General features: G+C 38.8%; 1 protein-coding gene across 1 annotated transcript in view; it reads left to right on the plus strand.

Annotated features, from left to right (window-relative positions):
* Positions 1-26,802, plus strand: part of vta1 (vesicle (multivesicular body) trafficking 1) — an 81,007-nt gene that overhangs the window by 42,954 nt on the left and 11,251 nt on the right. Inside the window, exons 5-7 of the mRNA XM_038294290.1 lie at positions 8,791-8,905; positions 15,444-15,680; positions 23,523-23,600. Of these exons, the coding sequence (XP_038150218.1) occupies positions 8,791-8,905; positions 15,444-15,680; positions 23,523-23,600 (430 nt within the window). The remainder of the gene's footprint in view (positions 1-8,790; positions 8,906-15,443; positions 15,681-23,522; positions 23,601-26,802) is intronic.

Consider the following 26,802-nt stretch of genomic DNA (forward strand, 5'->3'; position numbering starts at 1 on the left):
ATTTTGATTTTATACTTCACAATACACAGATTTACACAAAGAATCGGGCTTGGGATCCGCACTGCATTGTGGGACGTGGCGGCCATGTTGAGGGCTACGCGAACGTAAACATAGCTCTGATACAATGTTGTTGTTGAAAGAAGAGACGTAGAAGTAGAGAGAAAAAAGATGTTAAAATCCCGAAAAGGATCTGGAATTTACCGGGACACATTAAATAGAGAAGCCACGGACAGGTATGTTGACAAAATCAGCATTATGAAGTTCCAAACAATGAGTGGAGCACCGACGAGTGAGCGCCTATACTTCAAAACAGTTCCCAAGCTACAAGTCCTTGGAGTTTCATGTGCAGTTCATGAATGGATGGGTTCAGGAGCTGCAGATCATAAAGCCAGCAAACAGTGGGAACACAGTAATCCGTACGAAGGTAGGCTGTGCTCAGACGGGCTCTGGAACCTGCTAGTTTAGTAATTGCTAACCGTTAGTGCTAACAACCACTCACGCATGTAATGTACTTTTAACTAGCTGCTATGTGTTTCAAAGGTGTAGTTAGTAACGTTAACTGCCAACCCTCCGGGTTTCTCACATATTTGAGCCTTTTCCCGCTGCCGATTTTATTATTTTCACGTAAAAGATCCCAACTTTGAAGGAAAGAAGCAAAGTAGGCTATAAAATAAAACCGTGCATCTTTAACTTAGCAGAATGAAAATGCAGGGAACACACTCTCATTGACATCGGGACACTGTGGAAAGTTATGTTCGGTCATCTTACAGCCGCGATCCAAGCTAGCCGACGACTCTTTATCTCTTACTCTTTATCTCCATGGTTACGCCTCCAGGCAGGAAAGCGGTGGAAAGTTAACCCATTTTCTATGTTGTTCCCATGGTGATCATGTGTTGTGCTGCTACTGCCCACAACAGTCGTAGGCAGTAGTCCGAGTAGCGGTAAAGGAGACCATCAATATGGCTGCCACGCAAAGTAATTACGTCATGACGCCCAAGCCCTATTTAAGTTTCTTTTTATATATAAAATTGAAAGAATCAAAAGATATAATTTAGGTGTCACTACTAATAAAGAAACCCAATCTGACAATCTAATGCTTTTGATAAGTTTCAACAGTGATTGCAATAAAACTAAAATTACATTTGGGCCTTTTAAAATAAACAATAAAAAAATTGTAATAAGAAGAATCTGCAAGGGAAGGAGGGGGAGGACCTTTTATTAGAGTCTTTAATTTTTTAACAAATTATTGCCTAAAAGAAACAATACATCTAGTGTTATAAATGTGCTTGAATTTAGCAATTGGTTCGTTTTGCAGCAATGAATAATAAACCAAACAGGGTTTTGTTGGGTTAATCTATAAAGCCTTGAATTTAACACTAATTCTGACATTTTGAATTGAAAAAAGTTTCCTGCATGGTAAGTGAAACGTCTTCACACTTTGAAACAAATTCCAGTGGATTGTTTTTAACCTTTTTGGAATGACTATGACCTGGATGACTGAGGATTTTTACCAGCCTGCTGTTTAAAGTTGTTTTTCTTTATCTCTATAGTGGTGTTTTAGGAAAAATCATTTATTCATAAGAGTTTCCAGTAGACTAACTTTAACAATGATGGGCTCCATGACTGTTTTCAAGATGGTTTTATTGAAGACATAACAAAGAGAACAGTCCATTAATCGGGGGATCACTCGATTAATAGTGACAATAAAGACATTTCCACATGTGTGGTCGCAGATAACCGAGGAAGTAATTAAAGGAGAATACTCTCCGCCCGAGCATTTCTAACACAGAGGATTTTCTGGTGCGAGTCATTAAAACATCGGCTGGACTGTTGCTTGGTTTAGTTACATGCTTTGACTCAGACACACACCCTCCCTGATTCAGACAATGGCTTCTGCTGTGAGCGCCTCGCACACAGGCTGGTTCTGTTTCAGCTTGTTCAGCAAAGCACCAGAGGATCGTCTTCTCGCTCTGTGTTCTGCTTGGTGTCCTGGAGCTGCAGCCCCCACATGTTGGACTGACTTCATCCTTTAAAAGTATTCATTTAACTTAACATTTGTAGCTTTCAGCAGCTTTATCACATGTCACTGTTTTACATACAGCCTGCTGTATCAATAGGATTAAGAGGTTCTAGTTAGGATTCAAGCTATTTATGTTTACATCATCTTTGTGATGAAACCTCCTAGCAACGGATTCAGCACCAATCTTTTCAGCAGAACATGTTATCCAGATTTGTTTCTAAAAGCTGTCCTCAGTGAGATTTTTAATTATGAAATAACACTGTAAACAAAGACGAAAATTGCATTTTTAATATCATTGTAGAATTATTTAGATGTTTTATTTTTGTTGTCTCTTCTTCTAGTGGAAGCCATCTGATAATTCAATATAAATTCAGTTTATTTCTAAAGCGCCAATTCACAACACATATCATCTCAAGGTGCTTTACAGTTCACCAGATCATCCAGTCAGATTGATTCAAAATTTTATATCTAAGAAAAATCAGTTGATTGCATTGACTCATTGACTCTTCAGCAATCCTTCACACTAAGCATGCTTGTAGCGACAGTGGAGAGGAAAAACTCCCTTTTACCAGAAATAATCAGATAATAGTGAAAAGCTGCACAATTTTCATATAATTTAAAAAGTACCGACACCCTGTTTTCAACCAAAATATTTAAATTTATCAAGGGGGCGGGATTGTTGTGGCGGAAGGTTCGCAAGCCTTTTTGGTTGTGGCTAGTTTGTCTGAAGCATCTTGCTAACTAGTTAGCATCTTAGTGCTAGTAGGTTCCCAATGGGAAATTCCATTGGGACCAAGTAGCACTAAATTGGTGACTTAGAAGATTATTGAGAAGTGGGCGAATTAAGGAAAAGGTGACCATTTCCTGGTTGCGATGGTTAAGGTCCTTGTAGGGCATTTAATACTTCTGTAACTGGACCTCTTTTCATATATAAGTTTTAAAAATAATCAAAACTGCTAAGCAGTTTGGGGAATCTCATCTCAAACAGAATTCCTCAGAGTCAACACTGTGCCACAGCGAAGGGGTTGTTCCAACAGTTGCAGTTCTTAATTCTCCTGAGTGGTGCCTGTCTTTACATGAGTGAACAAACTGAATGTGATTGGTCGATTATCAAGATTGTTGTGGCGGAAGGTTCGCCAGCAAGTTTGATTGTGGCCAGTGTCTTGGAAGCATCTTGCTAACCATTAGCAACTTAGTGCTAGTAGGTTCCCAATGGGAAATTCCATTGGGACCAAGTAGCACTGAATTGGTGACTTAGAAACGACACTGTCAAGGAACGCTATGGACAGCGTAAACATGCAAGAGGAGGAGAGTTTAGTGTCGGATGTCGTGGATGAGTCTCCTCCATCATCCATTTTTTATTTAGAGGAGGAAAGCGGGGACCAAGATGTTGTGGAAGAGGACGCCAGGGCGGCAGAAGCTTGGTTTGGTGTAGAAGGCTTCCAGCCGTACATGTTTGAGCCCTTGCCTCGCAACGCTGCCAGTTCTGTTAGCTCTACGCCTGCCGAAGACACAGACGTCCATCCCCGTGAACACTGGGACGGAACTCAATGGGAAAGGATATGATGCTTATTTCTTATTTCAACAGTTTTTATATTAGCTGCGACATATGAATCAAGAAAAAAAATTTACAGATGACCATTGATGTATAATTGGCAAAATTTAGGTGTACAAGCTGGCGTATAACTAACTGGCCTGCATAAGAAAAAAAAACAGATTTTAACACAGGATTTTTTTTAAATAGACATTTTCTAAGTTACACATTGAAACCTGAATTATTTGACATTTAAATATGACATCCCTAGGACTTTAAGAAGTAGATAACTTCTTTCTTCCAATTGTGACATTTGTTATTTGTCCCTCTTTGGACTCATCTGTATAAAAGACACTTGTCCACAGCCTTAAACACTCCGACTTATTGGTCAGGATGGGGAGCTAAGCTTATCCTGCCATACATAAAGCCGGAGGACCAAAAAGGCACTTTGCAGGTAGCGTTCTGTTGGTTTGATCTGAAAGTCCTGTTAAGGTCAAGAACTTTCATCTAAACACTTTAGCCTTAAGAAGCTAACACGAGTCTCTTAAAATGGTGATATGGACAGGGCTTTCAAAATTCCCACCCAAAGGCTGAGAGTTAATCATAATATGAAAGTAATAGTCCATTTGTTTTATAAAAAAAATATTTTTAAGCACTAGTGGCCTTTATTTTTTGAGAGTATGTTGGCAGAAAATTGGGTTAAAAGAGAGGGAAAAGAAATTCTGCAAAAGGTCAGCAGGAATGGGACCCGAACCTTCGACAGTGGTTATGAGTCATACACCATAGCAGCACCCCACTCCATTTGTATATTGCTTAAGGAGGACTAGACTATTGTCCAAGTAAGAGAGTGCACCATCTTTTATAAAGATATCTACACCTTAATTCAGCTTCCGCTTGGAATGTGAAAATATTCACATGAAAAAGCCCCTCTCCTTCCCGTTTATGCTTCTGTGTTATCCTGCTGGAAATGACCTACCTCAACCTTTAGATTAACAAGGCCATACAAACACAACTCACGTCTGAAACTCCATTGTTTCTGCTAAACATGGAACTAATCTGGAAGAGGTAGGGCTTTCTTTACCAACTCTTATCATTATCACTTCACGTCACGCCACATTCCAACACCCTGCCACCAGTTATTATGAAGAAACACCCAGTTTTGGAAACTTTTATGTGTTAGAAAGGTATACATTGATTTCAGGAAGTAGGCCCGGGTTATTCCCTGCTATCACCCTTGGAAATGACACAACAAGCTTCCCTTTCTACAGTAAAACATCTCTTTAGAATTCTTTTTAATATGTGGAAATGTTTTCCCATTACACTAATGAACCCATCTGTTACTGGAGAACTAAAATAATGTCTTCACCTGGTGATTTGAAGCCCAATTTGCTGTCATACATTGGGGACATCAGAGTAATATATCAGTTAATTCATCGATTTATCTCTATTCATTATTAAGTTAGTGTGTATCTTGGTATGCTCAGTGTATCCGATTGTTCTTTGGTCAGTATGTCTGATCGTTCTTTGGTCCTTGTGTCAGATCGTTCTTTGGTCAGTCTCTCCAATTGTTCCTTGGTAAGTCTTTCCGATTGTTCTTTGGTCAGTGCGTCCTATTGTTCTTTGGTCAGTCTCTCTGATTGTTCTTTGGTCAGTGCGTCCTATTGTTCTTTGGTCAGTGCGTCCTATTGTTCTTTGGTCAGTCTGTCTGATTGTTCTTTGGTCAGTGCGTCCTATTGTTCTTTGGTCAGTCTGTCTGATTGTTCTTTGGTCAGTGCGTCCTATTGTTCTTTGGTCAGTCTCTCTGAATGTTCTTTGGTCAGTGCGTCCTATTGTTCTTTGATCAGTCTCTCTGATTGTTCTTTGGTCAGTGCGTCCTATTGTTCTTTGGTCAGTCTGTCTGATTGTTCTTTGGTCAGTGCGTCCTATTGTTCTTTGGTCAGTCTGTCTGATTGTTCTTTGGTCAGTGCGTCCTATTGTTCTTTGGTCAGTCTGTCTGATTGTTCTTTGGTCAGTGCGTCCTATTGTTCTTTGGTCAGTCTGTCTGATTGTTCTTTGGTCAGTGCGTCCTATTGTTCTTTGGTCAGTCTGTCTGATTGTTCTTTGGTCAGTGCGTCCTATTGTTCTTTGGTCAGTCTGTCTGATTGTTCTTTGGTCAGTGCGTCCTATTGTTCTTTGGTCAGTCTCTCTGATTGTTCTTTGGTCAGTGCGTCCTATTGTTCTTTGGTCAGTCTCTCTGATTGTTCTTTGGTCAGTGCGTCCTATTGTTCTTTGGTCAGTCTCTCTGATTGTTCTTTGGTCAGTGCGTCCTATTGTTCTTTGGTCAATATGTCCAATCATTTTTGGGTCAGTCTGTCTTATCCTTCTTTGGTCAGTCTCTCTGATTGTTCTTTTGTCAGTCTCTCCAATCGTTATTTGGTCAATCTGTCCAATCATTCTTTTTTCAGTCCGTCAGATGGTTCTTTGACCAGTGTGTTTGATCGTTGTTTGGTCAGGGTGCCACTTAGTTTGTTCTCCTATTTTTTCTTTACACTGTTTTCTCCGGGGAGACAAACCTCTAAGTAGATTTTTTGTTTTTTGATTGGCTGAATTTTAGACTGAAACCTAAACAATCTTTAGAACAAGATTGGTCCTTAGGGATTTAAACAGGGATGTTTAGTTTTTTTAGAAAGCCAAATGAATTTTTTTTTTCTTACAAAAGCAGTGATTAGAGTTAAATTCAGAACTTTTCAATGCACCTATTAAGTTTAAATTATATATTACTTAAATCAAATTGCCAAACTATTTTAATGCTTATTATACAGCTAGTTTTTTTAAAAACAACAAATAAAGATTGATTATTATTATTAGTCTAGAGTAGTCTATAACAAAAGGGAATTTGAAGTGAGCAGACTTTGAAAATGGTTTCCCTTATTTTACATCTGTTCACTATGAACATTGATATATGTGATTTTTATTCTTTTTGGCCAATGACAACTAAACATAGGCAGCAACTGTGCACGGAGATGAATGGATGAATGGCTGGGTGAATTAATGGATTGAAAATGTTAAAAATTTAAATGGTCTTAGAACTTTTATAGTGTAATCAACTTATAAAATGGGTTATTTTGTGTGTTCCACTGTAGAAAACCCTGCTTTGGACTAAATCTCAGTAGTTCTCCTTGTTAGTTAAGGGTTAAATACACTATGATAAATCTTAGATATGAATATTTAACAATATATTATTGAAACATATTCATCTTCTGTTCTTAAACAGCTTTTTTTTTTTTACATGGGCACCATTTTTCAGAAAGCATAGAAAGTCAGCAGTGCTCCTTTCCATAGAATAAGCCTGATAATCAGAACTGATTGGGGACGCTTTTCTTTGGCAGTAGCTAACGGAAAAATAAAGGCTTCAATTTGCCAGGGAGCATAGAGATCAGACTCTGGTCTATGGAAGAAGGTCATATGTTCCAGAGAGATGGAGACATCAGGATAACAAGAGAGGCAGTTAAGTAATGCCGCCATTATGTCTAGTGCTTCTGTACACACCTGTGGGGCAGTGTTATAATCTGGTGTTGATGAAGTTGCTCAAGTTTTGGTTCAGTAACAGTATGGGCTCAAAGAATGAGTCAGAATCAGTTGACTACTGTACCTAATTAATTGAATGACCAGGTTATTCCATCAATGGATGTTACCTTCCTGATGACATGGCATATTCCAACATGACAAGCCAGGATTCTTCTGGCCTGAATTGTGAAACAGTGAATCAGGGAGCATGAGTCACTTTTACAGATGGATCGGGCACCACAGAGTCCATACCATAACCCCATTGACAATCTTTGGGATGTGTTTGAGAAGGCTTTGCACAGTGATTCAACTCTACCTATATCAAAGCAAGATTTTGGTGAAACATCATCGCCACAATGGGTGGAAATAAATTTGTGACACTGCAGAAGCTCGTCAAAACAAGGCCTCGGCGAATGCGAACCGTAATCGAAGTAAAAAGTCGGTCCAACAAAATATTAGCGTGCAAGGCCCGATGTTAACCATTGCCCGATCGCCCGGGGCAAGTAGCTTTTATTGTCGGGAGAGTACAAATTTACAATTTTTTTAAATTTATCACTCAAAATTACTTTAAAATCACCGACATTCGCTGAAAACGACTCACAAGCGTTTGCCGGCGCCATATTTGTTGTTTTGTACACATTCTTGCTGAATGATGAATTTGATCTATACCATAATACACGCTAGATTAAAAATGATCAGTCAGGGATTAGGAAAATAATAATAATGATAATTGTATGTGCACAGTGTAAATATTTCTATCATATGGCAGTCTTCTGTACAGCGGTCATACATTAAAAAATGTTCATTAAATTTTTTTCTCTTAGACATTTGAGTGGTGCATTTAAATATTATAGAGCTAAACATTTTAAATTGGTGAGTAGTTGTAGTGTAAGTTTTTAACCTGTCAAGTTTTTTTTTAAAGATTTTTAACATTAAAATTAATATTTTTCCCAAGGACACAACAGTTTAAGGCAAAGTTTAGTTTGAAAAGAATGTGCAGGAAGGATTGAAAAGCATGTTAACACGGTAATTTAGGCTTGAGTTCATTATCTGACGCATGCATATACACACCAGGAACCTGGAAACTTACTGAATTACAAAAAAAACATTTTAAAAACAAACATGTTTCATTGATATATATATAAAAAAATTAATATTAGGAACTATATTTATCAAACATTATACTGGGCAAGTAAAAATGGTTTCTGGGCAAATGAAATGTGAAAGCCACTTGCCCAAAGGGCAAGTCACCAATTTAGTGCTACTCGCTCTCAATGGAATTTCTCATTGGGAACCTACTAGCAATAAGTTGCTAACTGGTTAGCAGGATGCTTCCTGGAAACGATCAAACTTGCTTGCCACAACAATCCCGCCCCCTTGATAAACGACCAATCACATTCACTTTATTCACTCGTGTAAAATCAGGCACCTATCGGGAGAATTCGGAAATGCGACGGTTGGAACAGCTTCTTCCCTACGACTTTAACCTCTTAGATGAGCAAATCAGGCGAAAATAATTCAAAGATACCTCCGATCTTCTATAGAACACCTTAAACTTCTTCTAACTCTACTGAACCAACCCAAAGTTTAGCATCATTCCTCAATGGTTTACCTTCATATTTTTTTCATTTTTGTCCCCAGACTGACCTCTAGCTTGTTGAATTTGAAAGGTTTTCTTAATTTCTTCCAGAATGTCAAGCACAGGAAGTATGCCCGCTGGAAGGCTACCTACATCCACAACTGTCTGAAGAATGGGGAGACCCCTCAGGCAGGCCCCATCGGCATGGATGAGGATGAGGAAGCAGGTGAGACCCTCTGATACAGTCCTGTTCCTCCACTACGAGCACCAAGCCTGATTTTTTTTAAAAAACACACCAAGACCAACTTCCTTTGCGGGGTTTGGCAGGGTTTAATCTGTGTGGGACGGAGTGTTAATGTGAGTGTGTGTGGGGTTTCAGCCCTGCTTGGTATTGTTCTGGTTATCAGCTCTCATGAGAGTTGCTGGAAAGCTCTGCAGTCAAAGCTGTAGACTCTGAAAGATTAGCGGTGTGTGATTAATAGATTAATCATCTATTATGTTCTCACATGCAACGACTCCTGCTTTTTACATAATCGTCTGTCTTCTTTGGAGTCGTTTCATTCTAAATATCCTAAGACTTTGCGGGCCTCCACCTCTTTTTTAATGCCTTGAATAAACTGAATTTTTACTGTTTTACTTACTTATCAACTTCTAATCAACTGAAAGGCTCTGACCTTTGCTGCTTTCAAAACCCATGAACTTTTATGCAAGTTTACATAGTAAAATATAACCTTTTAAAGACAGAGAGCCTTGGAGAACCTCTTTGTTTGAGCCTGGATGACAAAATATGCCCTTTGAGATTAGAGTTTGGACAGCATTTTGTCAGAAAAAAAGGGCTATAAATTTAAGGTGATTGTTGCTTAAACTCCACACTTTTTGCAGCTGGAAATGGTTGCAAGAGGATCAACCACAAATCTGCTCAAAGAATGACCTTAAAAGTTATTTGTTATAGCTTGCTAATAAAGATTTATTTTCCCCGATCAAGCCAGAGACTTTATGATTATCCTTCACCTACACACACTGAGCTAAATTTATTGTTCGACGACCAATAAAAAAAATACTTTTTCCTCCTACTAAATAACACATGCAGCGAACCGAAGACCCTGTTAAAGGCCCATGGGGTTTGCCATACAATGTAGAGCAATACCGATAATCTCAGAGCTTATTCCAGCTATGACCCAGAAAATTCTCCTTTACTTTTAACTCAACACACGCTCAATCTAATGCTCTGTTAAATCAGTTTTTTTCCTTCATTTTTTTTTTCTTGCAGCTCTTTGTCTTTTTGGATTGTACGCTATCAGCCTGAAACCACTTTTTTCTGGCCCCCAGCAGATTTTTCTGGTCTTTTTATCGGTTTTTCAGATGGCCGCTCACACTCAGCCTGGTTCTGCTGGAGGTTTCTTCCTGGTAAAAGGGAGTTTTTCCTCTCCACTGTTGCTACAAGCATGCTTAGTGAGCGGGATTGCCTTCAAGTCAATGAGTCGCTGCAATCAACTGGTTTTCCTTTGATAGAAAACTTTGAATCAATTTGAGTCTATGATCTGGTTGAACTGTGAAGTGCCTTGAGATGACATTTGTTGTGAATTGGCGCTATAGAAATAAACTGAATTAAATTTAATTGTTTTTTTTTTGTTTGTTTTTCTAAATATGCTTTAGGTAATTGACAAGCTGAAAAGGCGTTCCTCTTAGTCATCTAATTTCCACTACGTTTTGTTTTTTCAGGCATAGAATGGAGGCAGCATGCAAGCGTTTTAAAACAGTTAGATTATTTGTCATGATCTTATCTAAAGCTCGGACCCACAGGCAGAGAAACCAATTCAGAGGAAGCGGGGAAAAGGTTTAACGGGTCCTATTGAAGAAGTAAAACAGAGGGAGAAGTGTTGCTCTGAACACTGCTCAACCAGAACTGTAAAGTGAGGGGAAGACACAGCGGTTAGTTCAGGATCAGTGGGGAATTTGACCCGTGAACTTGGTGAAGAGGATTTGGTTGCCGACTCACGTTTCCAGAGAAGTTGATGAATCCTTGACTCCTGTCTGTGTGCCATGGTTCCAGTGTTTGTCTGATTCGGTGGAGGGCGGAACAGGGTTTACCAGGAATGCAGTTGATAGTTGGTGAACGGAGATAATGACTGCCACTCAGATTTCCTGCGGTACTTGAACCGGTCGTAGTGGAGAATAATCCCTTTCTCAGTGAGAAGCTCAAACGATCTCTTGGGGAAAGTGGATCCAAACCTCCTGTTTGAACCCCAACTCAGTTTGAAGCTCAGTTGATCCTTCCAGGGAGAGAAGGTCCGAGAAATCCAGTTTGCAGGATAACTTCCTGCCCAGAGGCAAAGACAAAAACAAAGTTAAACTCAGGTTGATCAAAGGCTCAGCTTGACTCAGCAAACTCAGCTTGGCTAGAGTACCATAAACTGGCAAACACTCCGGCGTCAAAGTAGTGGCATTTAGAAGCTTAAAAACACTCGGTTAACGAGGAAACCATAAGCAGGTGTGTGAGGAGACGGACCAGAACCAGGCGATAAACACAAACACAAAAACATGAGTCCTGACATTATTTACGTTAAATGCATAACATGGTCGTTCATACCTACACATCGCCTAATGTCGGTTAAGTTTCTAATTTCATAAAATGTTATACGGTCCTGTTTGGTAAGCAAGAAACAAAAAACAAACAAAAGTCTGGTTGCCTTACACTATTAAGCCTGTTTTGAGTTTCCAATACATCAGCTAAGAGTATTAACCAATATTGATTTAATAGTGATCAGCACTAACCATAGATACTTTTATATCATATGAGTCAAATGTTGTTAAAGACTTGATTAAGTAATGTTACTCAATAAGAGAACAATTGTCAACATGTATGAGAAGAACTGATGCTTTTATTATAGATGAATGGGTTAAATAAACTTCACTCAGGAACAGGAGGAAGCTGAGTGTCACCTTCACCATTTTGGAGATTTTAGGAGGAGGCTGGTATATTCTGATATACATTTTTTGGCCGATGTCAGACCAGTTGGTAACGATCTTGGTTCTGTTGTTTTTCTCTAAGTTTTCAGTTTCAGGTTTAGCCAGGTTTTTCCTTGTTTTCTAGCTTTATTGGTGTCTGGATTCATTTAAGTTGGTTTGGTTTTTCTGTCTGTCCTCTGTTGCCCCCTTGTGTTCTTTTCCCTTGGCTCCCTCATCAGCTCTAGTCACACCTGCTCCTTATCAGCTCGTTAGCTCTACCTTCGTTCAGCCAGCCATAAATACACTCCCTCTGCAGTCCCTCTTTGCTGGTTCCTCATCTTACTTTTTCTTACCCTGGCTCCTTGATGGTTTTCCCCTGATGTCTCCATGGTTCTGGTTTGTGTTTGATTTTTATGTTGGATTTTTGGATACCTGTTTTTGTTTAACATTTTTAAGTTGGATTTTTGGATTCCTTTTGCTGCCTGTTCTTTCATTAAACCTTTTAAGAACTCACCTCTGCCTGTCAACCTCTGCATTTGGGTCCTCACAAAAACCTCCAAACAAATCGTGACACAGTTTAGAATATCAATATCAGATCAGGACATCCCTAATCTGTGGTTTCTACTAGATTTGATTTGGACAAAAAAAAAATTATGCATTTCAGCTACATTATCTTATTATAAATAGATGTTTATCAATGTTAAATATATAATTCATACCTATAATTTTAATCTGACCACGGCATGCTGATTATCCATATTTAGCTGTGTTTTGTTGGAACCGTACACCAAGCTAACATGTATCCCTGTATTTCTACTTTGGAGTTGTTGGCATTGAACTCCTTTTGTTTAACACCTGTAAACAGGGATGGTGTAGGTCCAGCGGGGCACTCTCTCTCTCCTATACTGGACCCAGCTCAGCTCATAGATGCAAGAGAAATGCTATAGGGACTCTAAATCGATTTATAAACCAGTCATCATCATGGGCCAGGTAATGTTTTCGATCCCTGAAAACATGTTCCCTCCTAACTCTGTCCTGCAACAGATCTATCCGCCTCGCACCATTTCGTACGGTGTCACAACAGTTTTTAAATCTTTACAGCAATCGTTTAATTCCCTCACACCTTTACACAATTGATGTGTTCATCAGTGTTTCGACTCGCCCTGGTGATAATCGGAGGAATATGATGGTGAGGAAACGTTAACGGAACAGACTTGGATTTTTTTTTTTAAACCCTAAAACGGTTTTGTGAGTGTATCACAGAAACCTTGTATCAGCATGAATGGTGGACTGTTTTAGTACCTTAGAGACATAGATGGAGCAGAACAGTTAACGTGGTCTGAACCTTCTGGGATGGTAAAGTGTGAACAAATTGGTCTGTTGTGTTTTCATTGTGACTGGGAAGTCATTAAATCACTCCAAACCCTGATAACTTTAACCACATGGTTAGCTTTTACCTCCACCCATGGGACTACGCAACATCTGGAATTGCTTTCAGATTACATTCTGATAGTTTGATGTTCTATAAAAGCCTCTTAGGAATAGGACAAGACGTCTGTTTTGACATGAGCACCTTTGGACCGAAAAATGTTTCCCTCCCTGAAAGGGGAAACGTTAAACATGCTTCTTAAGTCAACGAAATTACGTTGACAAATTCCTCCTTGAATAAAGTCCATCTGCTGACCCCACCCACTCACTCCACATACATTTGGGTGTGCGTGACCCCAAAACATGGCCTGATAACGATGACATCAACTTGTAGAACCATAAGCTCAGAGAAAACACGTTGGTGTTGCTGTTTCACAATAAAAACTTGACTCTTCTTTTCTAGGAGTGCAGAGGTGCCTTTCTGAAAATGGTGACAGCTAATTTCCACTAATTTTTATTATCTGCCTGGGCTTTGTCAGATTATATTCAACCTTTCCTCTCTGAAAAGTACGGAAGAGGATTATGGCCACTGGAAAAAAAAAAAAAAAAAGTTAACTGATTTTTAAATTTTATTTCAGTTTAGTATGGGGAAAAAAGTCAGAATTCTAACTTTAATCTCAGAATATATATATATTTTAGCGGTGGAACGGTTCACAAAATCCACGGTTCGGTTCGGTTCATGGTTTTGTGGTCACGGTTTTTGGTTCGGTTTTTGGTTCGGTTCGGTATGTGTTGATTCTTACACCGAAATCCCATAAAAATTAATAAAATTAATGAAAAAATACAAAAAAATTAATGAATTGTAATTATTTTTAATGATCCGTGGAAACCATGGATCATTTCCGCATGTTTTGCTGCTTTGAATTTAATCATCTGGCGCATGCTCTCTACGATCTCCAAGGAACTCAGAGCGGAGCATATGGGAGCCACAGTGGAGGCTGTAGGCTTTGCTTTATGCAGGCGGTCTGGGGCGGAGCAGAGCGCTGACGGAGTATGTGGGATTTCGGGGTTAGCATGACATGTTGGTCGTGTTGCTGTTAGCATAAACAAAACGTGTTGCACAATGCTTGCACACTGTTGTGCTTTTATCCACAACTTTCTTTCCGCCATCATCGTAGGTCACTCTAAATGCAAAGTGGTCCCATACAGCAGACCTATAAAGTGCTGCTGGCGCGTCTTCCAACTCCTGTTCTTTTCCACTCGCCATACCCACACAATTCTCCACAACAACTGATTTTTTTCTGCTACACCCGGCTACGCTGCTTCGCTTCTTCTTCTTCTTGTTTACTACTGGTGGTTGGCTTTGGTCACAGTACCGCCACCTTCTGCACTGGAGTGTAAACGCTTCGCCTATGAGAAAAAGGAGCGGCGCATGAACCGAACGCAACACACGCGAATCGAACAGAGACAGTCGAACCGAACGGTTCGGACGGTTTTCATAAACCGTTCCATCCCTAATATATATATATATATATATTTCTGTCACATTTAGAGGGGATATGAAAACAAGACGTCCTTTTCAAAATTCATTATAAACACAACGGTGTTTAACCAAATATTAGCATAATCAGCATATCAGCAGAACCATCCATCCATCCATCCATCCATCCATCCATCCATCCATCCATCCATCCATCCATCCATCCATCCATCCATCCATCCATCCATCCATCCATCCATCCATCCATCCATCCATCCATCCATGATATTTAATTTCATCACTTAGTTTTGAAATTTGAATCTTTTCCCCCGTTTGTTTATGGAAGTGGTTGAACGTTGTATATAAGTTCCCATGCTTCTCTCCTTACGATGAGGGCTTACTTAAAATAACTTCATTAAGTTTTTCTTCTGGAGGACCAGTAGGAAACATGCGGACGGATTCTGCAGGAAATGCAAGACGCTGCTGGAATCCAAATGTTCCTGTGGTAACCAGAACCAATGACATCAGTTCTGTTTCTGCAGCTCAGTGGTGGAAGTTGTTTCCTTTCTTCAGTCCCCCTACCTCCACCCTCCATCCATTCCTTTCCTCTTGCTCAACACGTCCCCTTTCCAGCCAATGGAAAGTCAGAGCGGAGCTGCGGGGAGACAATGGTGTTTCTGTAACCACCGCTGGTATATCTATGTGGTGGAGGGAGTGGGAGCCAGAATGTGTGTTAAACACAGCATACTGCTCTCCGGAGGTTAATTAACCCGCTTTAACTGAGTCCTATGGATTCAGTGCTCAGTTCCCGCTGCTTTAAAAGGCAGAGCCAGTCCTTCTGAAATGTAAAAGAAGCACTCCTGACCAGTGGAAAGTCGAAGCAGATCGATATTAAAAGTTTCACAAACTTTATTTGAATTATGAAACAAGTTGAAACAGTTTCTTGTGTTTTCTTCCTGCATTTCAGATGAGTTTGGAGCCGAAGGTTTCTCAGGACAGAGCTTCTCACACGGAGGCTCCTTCAGGGCAGATCTTCCCTCTCAGGACCAGAATTCAAATCAAGGTCCAGCCCCAGGAATCGGCTTCTCTCAGGATCCTGGATCGGCTCCAGGGGGCCAACCTGCCTCAAATTACAACAACATCCAGATCCCACCGGGGGCCCACGCACCGGCCAACACTCCAGCAGAGCTGCCTGCCCCTTCAGGTACGACCCAAAGGCCAGCCAATGGCGTTCTTCATCCTCCAGTCGCTCCATAACCCTGTTTAAAGAGTTCAAACTGAAACTAAGGAAACATCCTGAAGATCAGCAGTTAATCACTCAATCCTGGGTTGTTTATTTCACATTATACGCCACATTGAATCTGCCTCCTGTTTTCTCAGCTGTGATCTGTGATTGGAAGTTTACTGGTGTGAACTGGAAATAGTTTAATGTTTAATTTAAGCATAGGAAGGAATATTTAGTAATAAATTAAAGCAAGAAGCAAACAAGTTTCTTACTGACTGCAGTAAATTTAGAGAAGTTTATGAAGAATTGCAAAGTAATTATTGTTATTTAATAATAACAATAATTGAAATTTATTGATCTCATATAGGAGAAATGTACCTCTGCCCACTGCTCTTGGGGAGCAGTGGGCTGCCATTGTGGGGTTAAGGGTCTTTGCTCAGAGGTGGCAGTCTGTGGAAGTGGGGATCGAACTCAGAACCTGAGGATTCCAAGCCCTAAACCCTAACCACTAGGTCACTACTCACCATAACAGTCAGAATGAATCACTTTTTGTTTTTAAAGACCTTTAACTGACTTATAGTCATCAGATTTTTTATCCAAATATAACAGATCACATCTCTAAGAAGTCATTTACTTTAACGCTGGGGAATCACTAAATACTGAATATTCTATATGTGAGAATCCAAAGGAAGGAGAAGTTCCTGATTGATAAACTTGGTTGACTTTACTCCTGCTGACTGGTTTAAACATTAATTTAAGAGCTTGACTGCTTTGAGTTATTTGGTGTTGATGATTTGTATTTTTTTTAAGCTTAAATGCCCCATCCCTCCATAAAACACCTAAACGATGCGGCCTGAAGACCTGCTCACCCAGTGAGCACAACTCCACATTGGAAAAATGATCTAGAAATAAGTAAAAATATCTTAGATTAAGTGCATTTACCCTTATTTTGAGCAGGTAAATATGATAGTTTGCCAATGGGATGAGTATTTTCACTCTTAGTATAAGATAATTAGATATATTCACTGGAAAAAAGACAACGCAATTGTTTTTTTCTTATTTTAAATGTAAATTGTCTCGTTCCATTGGCAAAATGTCTAATTTTCCTCCTCAATTCAAGAAAAAAATGCAATTATTTTAAGACAAAATGACTTATGTAGATTACATTTTTTTGCAGTGCATAAGCCTTCCCTCCTAATCGTCACGCACTAATCTCTCCGGTAGACCTTTAACCAGCTGATTGCAAAAAAAACTGAACGCCTGCCACTATAGCCCCATCTCCTCTACCATTTTGAAACAGTGCCTGGTCGGTCCGAACATGGTAACCGAAATAACTGTTGAGTGTAAATGGCATGTAAAACTGAGCCGGACCGCGCCAGACATAACCGAACCACGCTAGCATGGTACTAGTTCATCAGTAGGGCTCGGCGCGGTTCAGTTCTGGCTCAGTTCTCAGATAACAAAGAACGCATGAGTAGGCCGCGACATCTCCTTACAGTCAGCCTCCATAATCATGAAACTTCAGACATTTCTAAAAATACCAGCTTCCCTACCGTGCCACATGATTTCCAGTGATGATTCTGTGATGAACCTCATAGTCTGTTGTTTCCTGCGTCTGTGGCGGCCGGTGGAGTTTTCTCCTTGCCTGGGTGCCAATCCGAACTTAGTCCCGCCCACAAGGTTTGAGTTCGGGGAAGTTCGGTCTGGCTCTGCTCCATAGTAGCGCGAGTATGATCGCCCACTGTCAGGCGATCCAATCAAATTGTCAGGGCGGGCTTTATACGATGATGGACAGATGATCAAGAGTAACGTAATCAACCACGTGACCAAAGCGCGCTTGGGTGACAACAACAATGGCTGCCGCTGGAGAGTTTGGGTGAGTAGATTCTGCTATTAGGTCTGTTCTAGAAGATATCGACAGCAAATTAATTTTAAAAGAGGAACAGAGAAACGCGATCAAGTCTCATCTTCTTATTCTAGGCGTGAAACTGCACGCTTTGATTTTTGTGGACAACAACTATGCCTGGCTTAACATACGTCACGCACTCCGTTGCTCTTATTGGTTGTAGGTCTATCCAATTGAGTGCAGAGGCATTTTTTTTCCTGGTTCGTTCGAAACACGCCCCATAATCACAGCTCTATGGAGCAGCATCAGACTCATATTCTGACTAGAATTGAGTCGGACTACGTCAGGCTAGTTTTCTCCAGGGAGGGCTATAAAATCAAAATAGACGTATACCAAAAACCAATAAAACGCATATCACACCGGTATACGTATATGAATGCCAACAACAACAAACATTATAAAAATACTTCATAAAAACAAAACATCATTTCATTTACAGGTTTATGTTTGTACATATATCTTGCCCTTCTGAGGCTTTGTGTAGGCAAATAGTCCTATATTCTTTCATTAACCTAAAAAAATAATGTACAAGTTTAATAACGGAGAAGCTCTTAGTCAGCTTTATATTATTTTCATATATAAAAACTATTCTGAGAATGTATTTATTTAAGAGCTACTATCCAAGTTAGGAGACGCCTAGAAAGAGTAGACTATATTATATTATTTTCCATGTGAATCCCGGATTTTTCATGCTTTTTTTGCCTTTTCTAAGAAGTGCTTTAAATCAGTCCTAGCTGTCTTTATTCATACTGGGTCAGATCCCCACGTTTAAAAAGGAGGCAGGGAAAGCAGAATAAAGTGTTAGCCTCGCTACATGCAGTTAGCCAAGCCTTGTAGCTAAACCGGGTCCTGGAAAAGGATGGTTTCCATTCCCCCACCCAATAAAAACGTGTCTCTCCTGCGACTCGCCCTGTCAATCAGCCTCAAAAAGTTTGCGCTGTGGAGGGAGGTAGTGAGCAAATACGCTCTCCGGCGCCCCGAGCTCTTCTATACCTTTTTTATTGCAGAGGAGCTACTGCGCATGTACGATTTTTAACGAGTCTATGATTTTGGCGCCCTAGGACGGAAATACACCACCAATCTGGCCAAAAATGGAATGGCGCTTTACCAGTCATTAAAGATTAAATATTTATCTTTCAGATCTAAAAAATATATATTCATATATTTTGAAATATTTTACATTTTAATTTAATCTAATGTTTGTCTTCCATCTTTTCTGTTTTAATCGGGGTCATTGGGTGGGTGGGGCGGCAACCCAGTGCCCTCTTTTGGTCGTACACAACTGCTATAAGCCCTGATTAGACTATCGTTTGTCATATCCACTTTCCAAAAGCCGAAAAGCTGCCTTCTTCGCCTGACTCTCCACAAACAACAAAAATGTCACAAATATAACCAAAACCAAACTACCTGAATGTTACAGGCACCATCATGGCGATCTACTTGTTTACCGCTAGACAGCAGTTGTTCTGTAGATCGCACATTGGAGGCGAAGGAATCGTCCTAGCGTGGTGTGTAAACAGTCATAAGGAACCGAGTTGGCATGGTTAACCGATCCAAGCTTGGTCCGAACTCGGCACAGATCGGTTTTCAGAGGGTAGTGTAAATGGGGCTACTGATTCCCCTGAAAAGAAACAAATAAAAACGAATTCAGTCCATCTTCAATCCCCCTCAAACTAACTGGAGTCACGTTCTTGCGACTCACTCTGTGTTCTCCATACCATGTGATCTTTAGGTATCCCCCAAGGCTCTAATCTCGGGTTACTTCAGTGAGGTACTGCTGTCTGTTTTCACTCTTTCAGATCTTGATCATCCGCTGAGAACGGTTCCTTTTACCCCTGATTTGTATTTAATGTTTTGCTCAGTTTCTTCCATTTTTTTTTTAAATCATTCTAGTGCGTGAAGATTTTTTATTAAAGAATCTTCTGATTTCATGACTGAATTTGGTGTTAAGTTCAGGTGTTAAATATTGCTTCATCTCAACTTTGAAGATATCTGAGGTGTTATTTACAGCCAAAGACAAAGAGGGGGATTATTGAAGGACTGTTTTGATAAAAGGCAGGATGTTTGTTTTTCTTCCCATTCAGCATAAGTTGATAGCAGAGAAGGCATTTCTGCAGCGCGAGCTGGCAGAAGAAGTGCAAACACTCTCACTTTGTTGAGTTATCGTCCGACTGGCACTTCTTCAAACATGTCTGCGGTAAAAAGGGTTGATTAAGATTAAGGAGTGTCAGAAGTTGAATGTAGAGCTCGTCCAATCAAACTAAGTGCTGATAGACGAGGTGTTTTTCCTCTGAAAATGTGACTGATGGTGAATAACTGTAATGTATTCCCTGAGAGCCTCCAGAAGGACAGGGTGTCTGCTCAGGCATTCATTTAGAAAATACATCACCAGAACAAGAGTCCGTAGGTTTTTGGAAATATTTGTTGTTTTTCCACTTAATGTTTGCATGGGGGGGTAGCACAATGCCAAGCTGGAAGGATCTCAGAGTTGACCTTCAAGCAGAGGTGTCAAGTAACAAAGTTCATTACCTTACTTAAGTAAATATGTTAACTTTTTTCTTCTACTCTACATTTTACAAATAGACTCGTTAGTTTTGTTTCATTTACGTTTCATTATGGCCTCTAAATTATCAAAATAATTTGTTTCATCCAAACAATTTCTTTGTGGTTAGAATTGGTGCTGCCCCAACTTGTTGTTTGCCACGTACCATAATAAATGTTTTTTTTTTTCTTCCAAGATGATTCAGTTATTTTTTGTAACCCTTATCATTAGTTATTAGGGGTGGGTATTGGCAAAGAAGTCATGATTCGATTGGAATCACGATTCACATGCAACGATGCGATTCTATCACGATGCATCACGATACTTGAAATATTGCGATGCATCGTGATGCATTGCGATATATTTTCAAGAAAAAGATACAGCCCTTACCAGTGGCTGACTGGCTGGGTGTGATCTGGATAGTGTCTTCAATTGATACATAACATGAAAGCAACTGAATTCATACATAGCTGTATTTATTGAGACGACTTTTGGTGGTGTTGCCATGGAAACAAATACTGGACAGAAATATTGCTATTACTGGTGTGGACACACTGACAAAAAGATCTTAGGATTCATCAAACTTAAAATAACAAAATAAGGATAATCAGTGCCGTTTACATGGCCTCACTGGTGACACAAGGCAGCAGGCGTCAAGACAACCGCAGCGACATCTGCTGGACTGGAAGTTGTATTCCACTTGATTTGGCTGATGTGCGGCAACCATTCATGTATTTTATTTGTTCTTTTTTTTATTTATTTTTTTTTATAATTGATTCTTGCCTTCAAGAATCTATTAAAATTAGAATCGCGATGCATCGTCATGACGATTATTTTGCACACCCTTATTAGTTATACAACTTAGAAATTTAAGTCTTAGGAAGTTATCATCCAGAACTGTAGAAAATGTTCCTTTACGGCATGGGAAGAGGACTTGGGTTTTCTGTTTCCAGATGACTTGTGGGATAGAATTCTTTAGCGTGTACATGGTTCGTCACTGTGTGCCAGACATGGACAAATTCAGTGTAGGGTCCTGCATCGCACTCACTGGACTAAGGCCAGGCTTTCTAAAATATACCCAAACGTTAGCCCGGAGTGCGATCGTTGCCATCAAACACCTGCCTCACTGATCCATATGTTTTGGTCATGCCCATCACTAAAGCGATATTGGACAAACATTTTTGCAGCCTTGTCTGAAGTAGCTCATATGTCCATCCAGCCTGATCCCCTAACTGCATTGTTTGGTGTACTTTCTGAGACGGTTTCTTTGTCAAGACTTTAGGCTGATCTGATTTCATTTCTCACTTTGTTGGCGAGGCGTAGAATATTGCTGTGCTGGAAATCAGCTTTACCTCCCTCATTTGAAATCTGGATTAAAGATGCTTTACACTTTAGTAAACTTGATAAGATTAAATTTACCCTACGAGGTTCCACAACTACATTTTTAAAGATTTGGCAACCGTTTTTTGATTTTATTCAGACATTGCCGTCCCGTATGGTGCCCAACTAAATTTTGCTTTTGCCTGACCTATCAAATTATTTATTCTGTCATTATTACCCATTGATGCACTTTTTTCTTAAATCCTCCCCCCCACCACCCTTTTTTTTTTCCTCTCACTATTAATCTTGTTCCTCTGGATTTTATTTGGGAAGGCTTATCCATGTGTACTGTACGACCTATGTTCGGTTCTGTTATAGAAAAAAAGTCTACATATCTTGTTCATATATTTTTGCACATTTTGTATTTTGATGCTAAAACCTAATAAAAAAAATAAAATAAAAAAAAAAGTTCCTTTAACCCCTAGAACCCTACGGACCCACCGGTGGGTCCAGCTTCTACGTGACCTTGTAATTTTAACAAACCCCCAGTATTGATGTAAAAAACACATTTGGCACAGTTTGGTGACATTTATGGATAAATGTGCCAAAATGGCCTCTCCGCCTAAGAAATTTCTCACTAATACCATTCTAAAATAAATATGATTCATCTGATTGAGTCCAAATTTGGTATATTTTTACACAACATTTAGATTTAAAAGTCTGTACTACTTTTTTGTGCTATAAATAATATTTTGGTAGTGTTTTGCAATGTTTATTTCAAAGAAAATTTTGCCGATGTTCAAAAAATGCAAAATATTTTGTATTTTGTCCCTAATAGTTCAGGCAGGGTCAAAGCTACAATGGTGCTGACACCAGAAAACCATTCTATGACATCTTACCTTTACAGACGTACCAAAAGTTTCTTCTTAAATCTAATAGCTGTGAGGCTATAAGTTATTTACTTATGTGTGTTTTTGTCAGGCAGAAATTTATTTATACCCCCTTAGGGTGTAAGAGGTTAATAGGGTGGTGCTGGAAAGCTTCAGTCCTTAACATTTTTCCTGCATTAGTTTTACTTTTATACTTTAAGTAGTTTTAAAAATTTTACTTTTACTTCAGTAAAACACTTAAGTTGATACTCTAACTTCTACAGGAGTTTTTTTTTTAAAACAGTAGAGTCCATCATGAAAGAAACTGTGTTGAAAGGTTGGAAATTTTTGATTTCTCTTCCCATATATTGATTTATGCTATTTACGTTTTTTACTCGCTGTGTTTCACCTGCAAGGGCACACAATGCCTGAGTGAGGGGTGTTTGTAGACAAGCCATACGTATTCCCATAACAAGCCAGATTCTTTCTCAAGGTTTATTCATAACATGTTACTGTTAGACCAAAGGGTCAGTAATTTGTTTTGACTCTGACTACTTTACATTATTGTAAGTAAGGGGCGATGAACGCTGTCCAGTGAACGCACCTTGATATGTGCTTGAGAATGGCTTAGTCTCCATTCAAACCCAGGTTTAAAGCCTAAAGCCCACTGCTCTCATTAAGACGGGGAAAAAAAGTGGTCAGTTCAGGTGTTTTATAAAATTGTTTATATACCAAACTGAAAAGTTGTTGTTCTCTACCTCAAAAAACACTTGATTTTAAAATGGAAAAACTTTTCAATTTTTTTATATTTATTTATTTATGCAAAAAGTCAATGTATAACATGAATGCATAAACACCTAATTTTATTTCAGTGTTAAATTCTGTTTAAAGTAACAGGTTATAATAAAAAATGTCTCCGGACCTGTTTGATGATTTTCTTAATTCGGACCTGTGTTTAAATTGTTACTCCTGCTCTAGTGATTTGTGTTTGGAGAGAGAAAAACAAATTATTTCTCTAGTAACAGACTTTAGCACTGACAACCTCTCATTTATTGCTGCCGCTTTTTTTTCATAAATGATTGAAAAGACATCTTCTGTTGTAAATCTAATTTATTATTATTTCTAAATAGCGTTTTTTTTACTTTAGGCTTTTGACTGTTTCTTCTTTCCCTGCTTTTGTTCAGGAGAAGCTGTTAAACCGATGCCTGCAGCCCCAGCCGTTCCTAATGTTGATCCGTCTCTATTCAACGCCCAGCAGCAGGGTAAGGAAAACCCGCACACCCCCCACACCCCAGTTCTGCCTCAAATGCAGATTCTGTTCTTATACGCCTGGCATCCAAACCTTTTGGTTTCACAGAAAAAAAAAAACTCATAATGTCGGAGAATCATAAATTAATCAGTCACATCTCATATCTTTACCTTGTAGAAAAATGGTCCTGGTGATCTAACGATGTCTCAGACCGTTCACTTTTTAAACTCTTTCTTTTTTTTTTCTTCAGTGTTACAAAATCCAACAGAGATTTTGAAGGATCAATTTATGTCTGGAGCCCAGAAATGCTTTATTTTAGAAAAATACAAGAAGGAGCTCGTATGACAACAATGGAAATGAAAACACTAAACAGAAACGGTGAAACATTTTGAGTCGAGGTTCATATGTTGTGTTTCCATTAATCTGACTCATCTTCAGTTTATGTTTACTTGCTTTTAAATTTAAACAAATAAACCCAGAATAAGCATTTCACATCTGATGCAGGTCCAGCAGATTCTGCAAAAGTTTCTTTCCCACTGCCATCAGACAGCTGAACTGTTGATCTGACACTGCATCAAACTGATAACACTAAACAAAAAATACTGCGTATTTGAACTACATAAATCAATTCTCTGAACTTCCATATCAGTGCATTTTTTGCACCATTTTTTTCTCCCAAATAGTTTACATTTGATCACTACGGAAGAGGATTAGGGCCACTGGAAAAAAAAAAAAAAAAGTTAACTAATTTTTAAATTTTATTTCAATTTAGTATGGGAAAAAAGTCAGAATTCTGACTTTTTTCTTAGAATTCTGACTTTGATCTGAGAATTTTGACTTTGATCTCAGAATTCTGACTTTTTTTCTCAGAATTCTGACTTTTTTTCTCAGAATTCTGACTTTAACCTCAGAATTCTGACTTTTTTCTCAGAATTCTGACTTTAATCTCAGAATTCTGACTTTAATCTCAGAATTCTGACTTTTATCTCAAAATTCTGACTTTAATCTCAGAATTCTGACTTTAATCTCAGAATTCTGGCTTTAATCTCAGAATTCTGGCTTTAATCTCAGAATTCTGACTTTAATCTCAGAATTCTGGCTTTAATCTCAGAATTCTGACTTTAATCTCAGAATTCTGACTTTAATCTCAGAATTCTGACTTTAATCTCAGAATTCTGACTTTTTTCTCAGAATTTTGACTTTAATCTCAGAATTCTGACTTTTTTCTCAGAATTCTGACTTTTTTCTCAGAATTCTGACTTTAATCTCAGAACTTTGGATTTTAATGTAGATGGGCACCATGAAAGAAGAGATGTGGGAGCACTGAGCTTCACTGACAAAGATGTAAGTTGTTTGAGAGGGCCAGTGACACTTTGGTGGAAAATGACAGAATTAGGCAACTTTTTACGTGCCCGAGGGGTCCCCTCATTAATAAAGGAGCAGAAGGTCATTAAAACAAGAGAGCTAGTCTCTAAAAAAGACATGGCTATGGCTTGATGCTAACATGTTTGTTAGCTGTCAGAATTCTGAGATTAAAGTCAGAATTTTCCCATACTAAACTGAAATAAAATTTAAAATCAGTTAAGTTTTTTTTTTCAGTGGCCCTAATCCTCTTCCGTAGATCACTGCTGCACTTTAAGGAATGGAAATCTTCATTTACTGTCTGAAAGCCGTACTAAACAAAATGTCTTGTTGTATACACTCTGAGTATACAAAGTGACAATATAAACTGTCTAAGTCTAAGGGCTGAAGGGAAAAGGAGAGTTTAGAGTCTTATTGCATCTATCCGTCCATCTTCTCCTTCTAACATTCCTTTCCCTGCATTTCAAGCCGGAAAGTTACATTTTTTTTTTGCTTGGGAAAATTCTAAACAGTGCCCGACAATCCTAATAATAAATAACATAAAAAAAAAAAAATTTGACCTGACCTTACTGTTAGATTTTATTTGGTTAAAGTGATTTATAAGCAGTTATGTCATTAGGCGGTTTTCTTCTAAATTCCCTTTTTGAAATGAAGCACAAAAAAATAAATAAAATGAAGTCTAGTACCAAAAAAACAAACTCCTCAAACGGGTTTTTTTTTTTTTCTTCTTTAGAGGTTTATGTGTGAAAGATACGGCCGCCCCTGTCACCTCCATCAGTGCGGTTTTATGAGATATCAGGCCTGGCAGGGTCTCCCTACCAGGGCTGCGTCTCTCTCCTGATTTCAAACTGAAGTAAAATAAGCGTCTCTACAGGACAGGCTGAGGTTCGCCTTCTGAACATATCATTTTAACCACACCACCGCCTCTTTGTCGCTTTCTACACCGTGATTAGCAGGTGGTGGCGAGCCACAGCCAGGGTCAGCGGTGAGACTGGAGCCCAGCTGCTGCTCTGAGCGTTTACACTGTAGATTAAAGCAGATCCACTTCTCCTTTTATTGTCTTCTATAATAGTAATCTTTTTTCTTAAGTCTTAAACTACATTTCCTTCTGATGGGTAAAAATGTGACCACACATTTTATGATGATTTTCTTCTAAAGCTGATGATTAGTCAGGATTTTAAACTTTATCATTCTAATTTCTATTTTCTCATTCTGATCCTTATAAAGTAAAATCACCTTGTTAATAAGAGCTATATTTCCCCATCTTACAGGGAAATAAACTGTTCTTGAAAATATTCTTCAAATTTTCAGAAATTTTAGTTTTATGTCCATAAATAACGGTAAAAAATGTTGATTATTTCCATGAATTATTACAAACCTTATCATGATATTCATGTTGTTGTGTATTTCTCTGAAATAGGAGAGTAATTAGTAGCAGCACTGATTCTTATCAGTGTTTGTCCTTCCTACAAATTGAAAAGAATCTTTGATAAGCTTGTTTTTTATGGAAATATGGAAACGTATGCAGTTAACAACAAAAGCAGAACAGCTTGAAGGGAAAACAGTAGATTTGTTGGTGAGATTTTAGCACCAAGGAATAAAAAAAAACATCAAAATAAAGACCAGCTTGAAGTAGCAGGGCATTCAGAATGATGTTTTTCTTTTCCTTTTTTGTTTATTTGAAGTCAATAATATAGAAAACACCAAAGTGTATCAGTTTCCTCTGTTTGGTTTAAAAGAAAGCTTGAAGAAAAGAAAAAAAAGACCTTTCTCAAGGTCTTTTAAAATTTTATACAAACAAACAAACACGGACAAAGTTTATTCTTGAATTAAACATAACAAAATATGTGTAA

Source organism: Cyprinodon tularosa, unplaced genomic scaffold (genome assembly GCF_016077235.1).
Source record: "Cyprinodon tularosa strain WSP-4 unplaced genomic scaffold, ASM1607723v1 ctg338, whole genome shotgun sequence".
Lineage (NCBI taxonomy): Eukaryota > Metazoa > Chordata > Actinopteri > Cyprinodontiformes > Cyprinodontidae > Cyprinodon > Cyprinodon tularosa.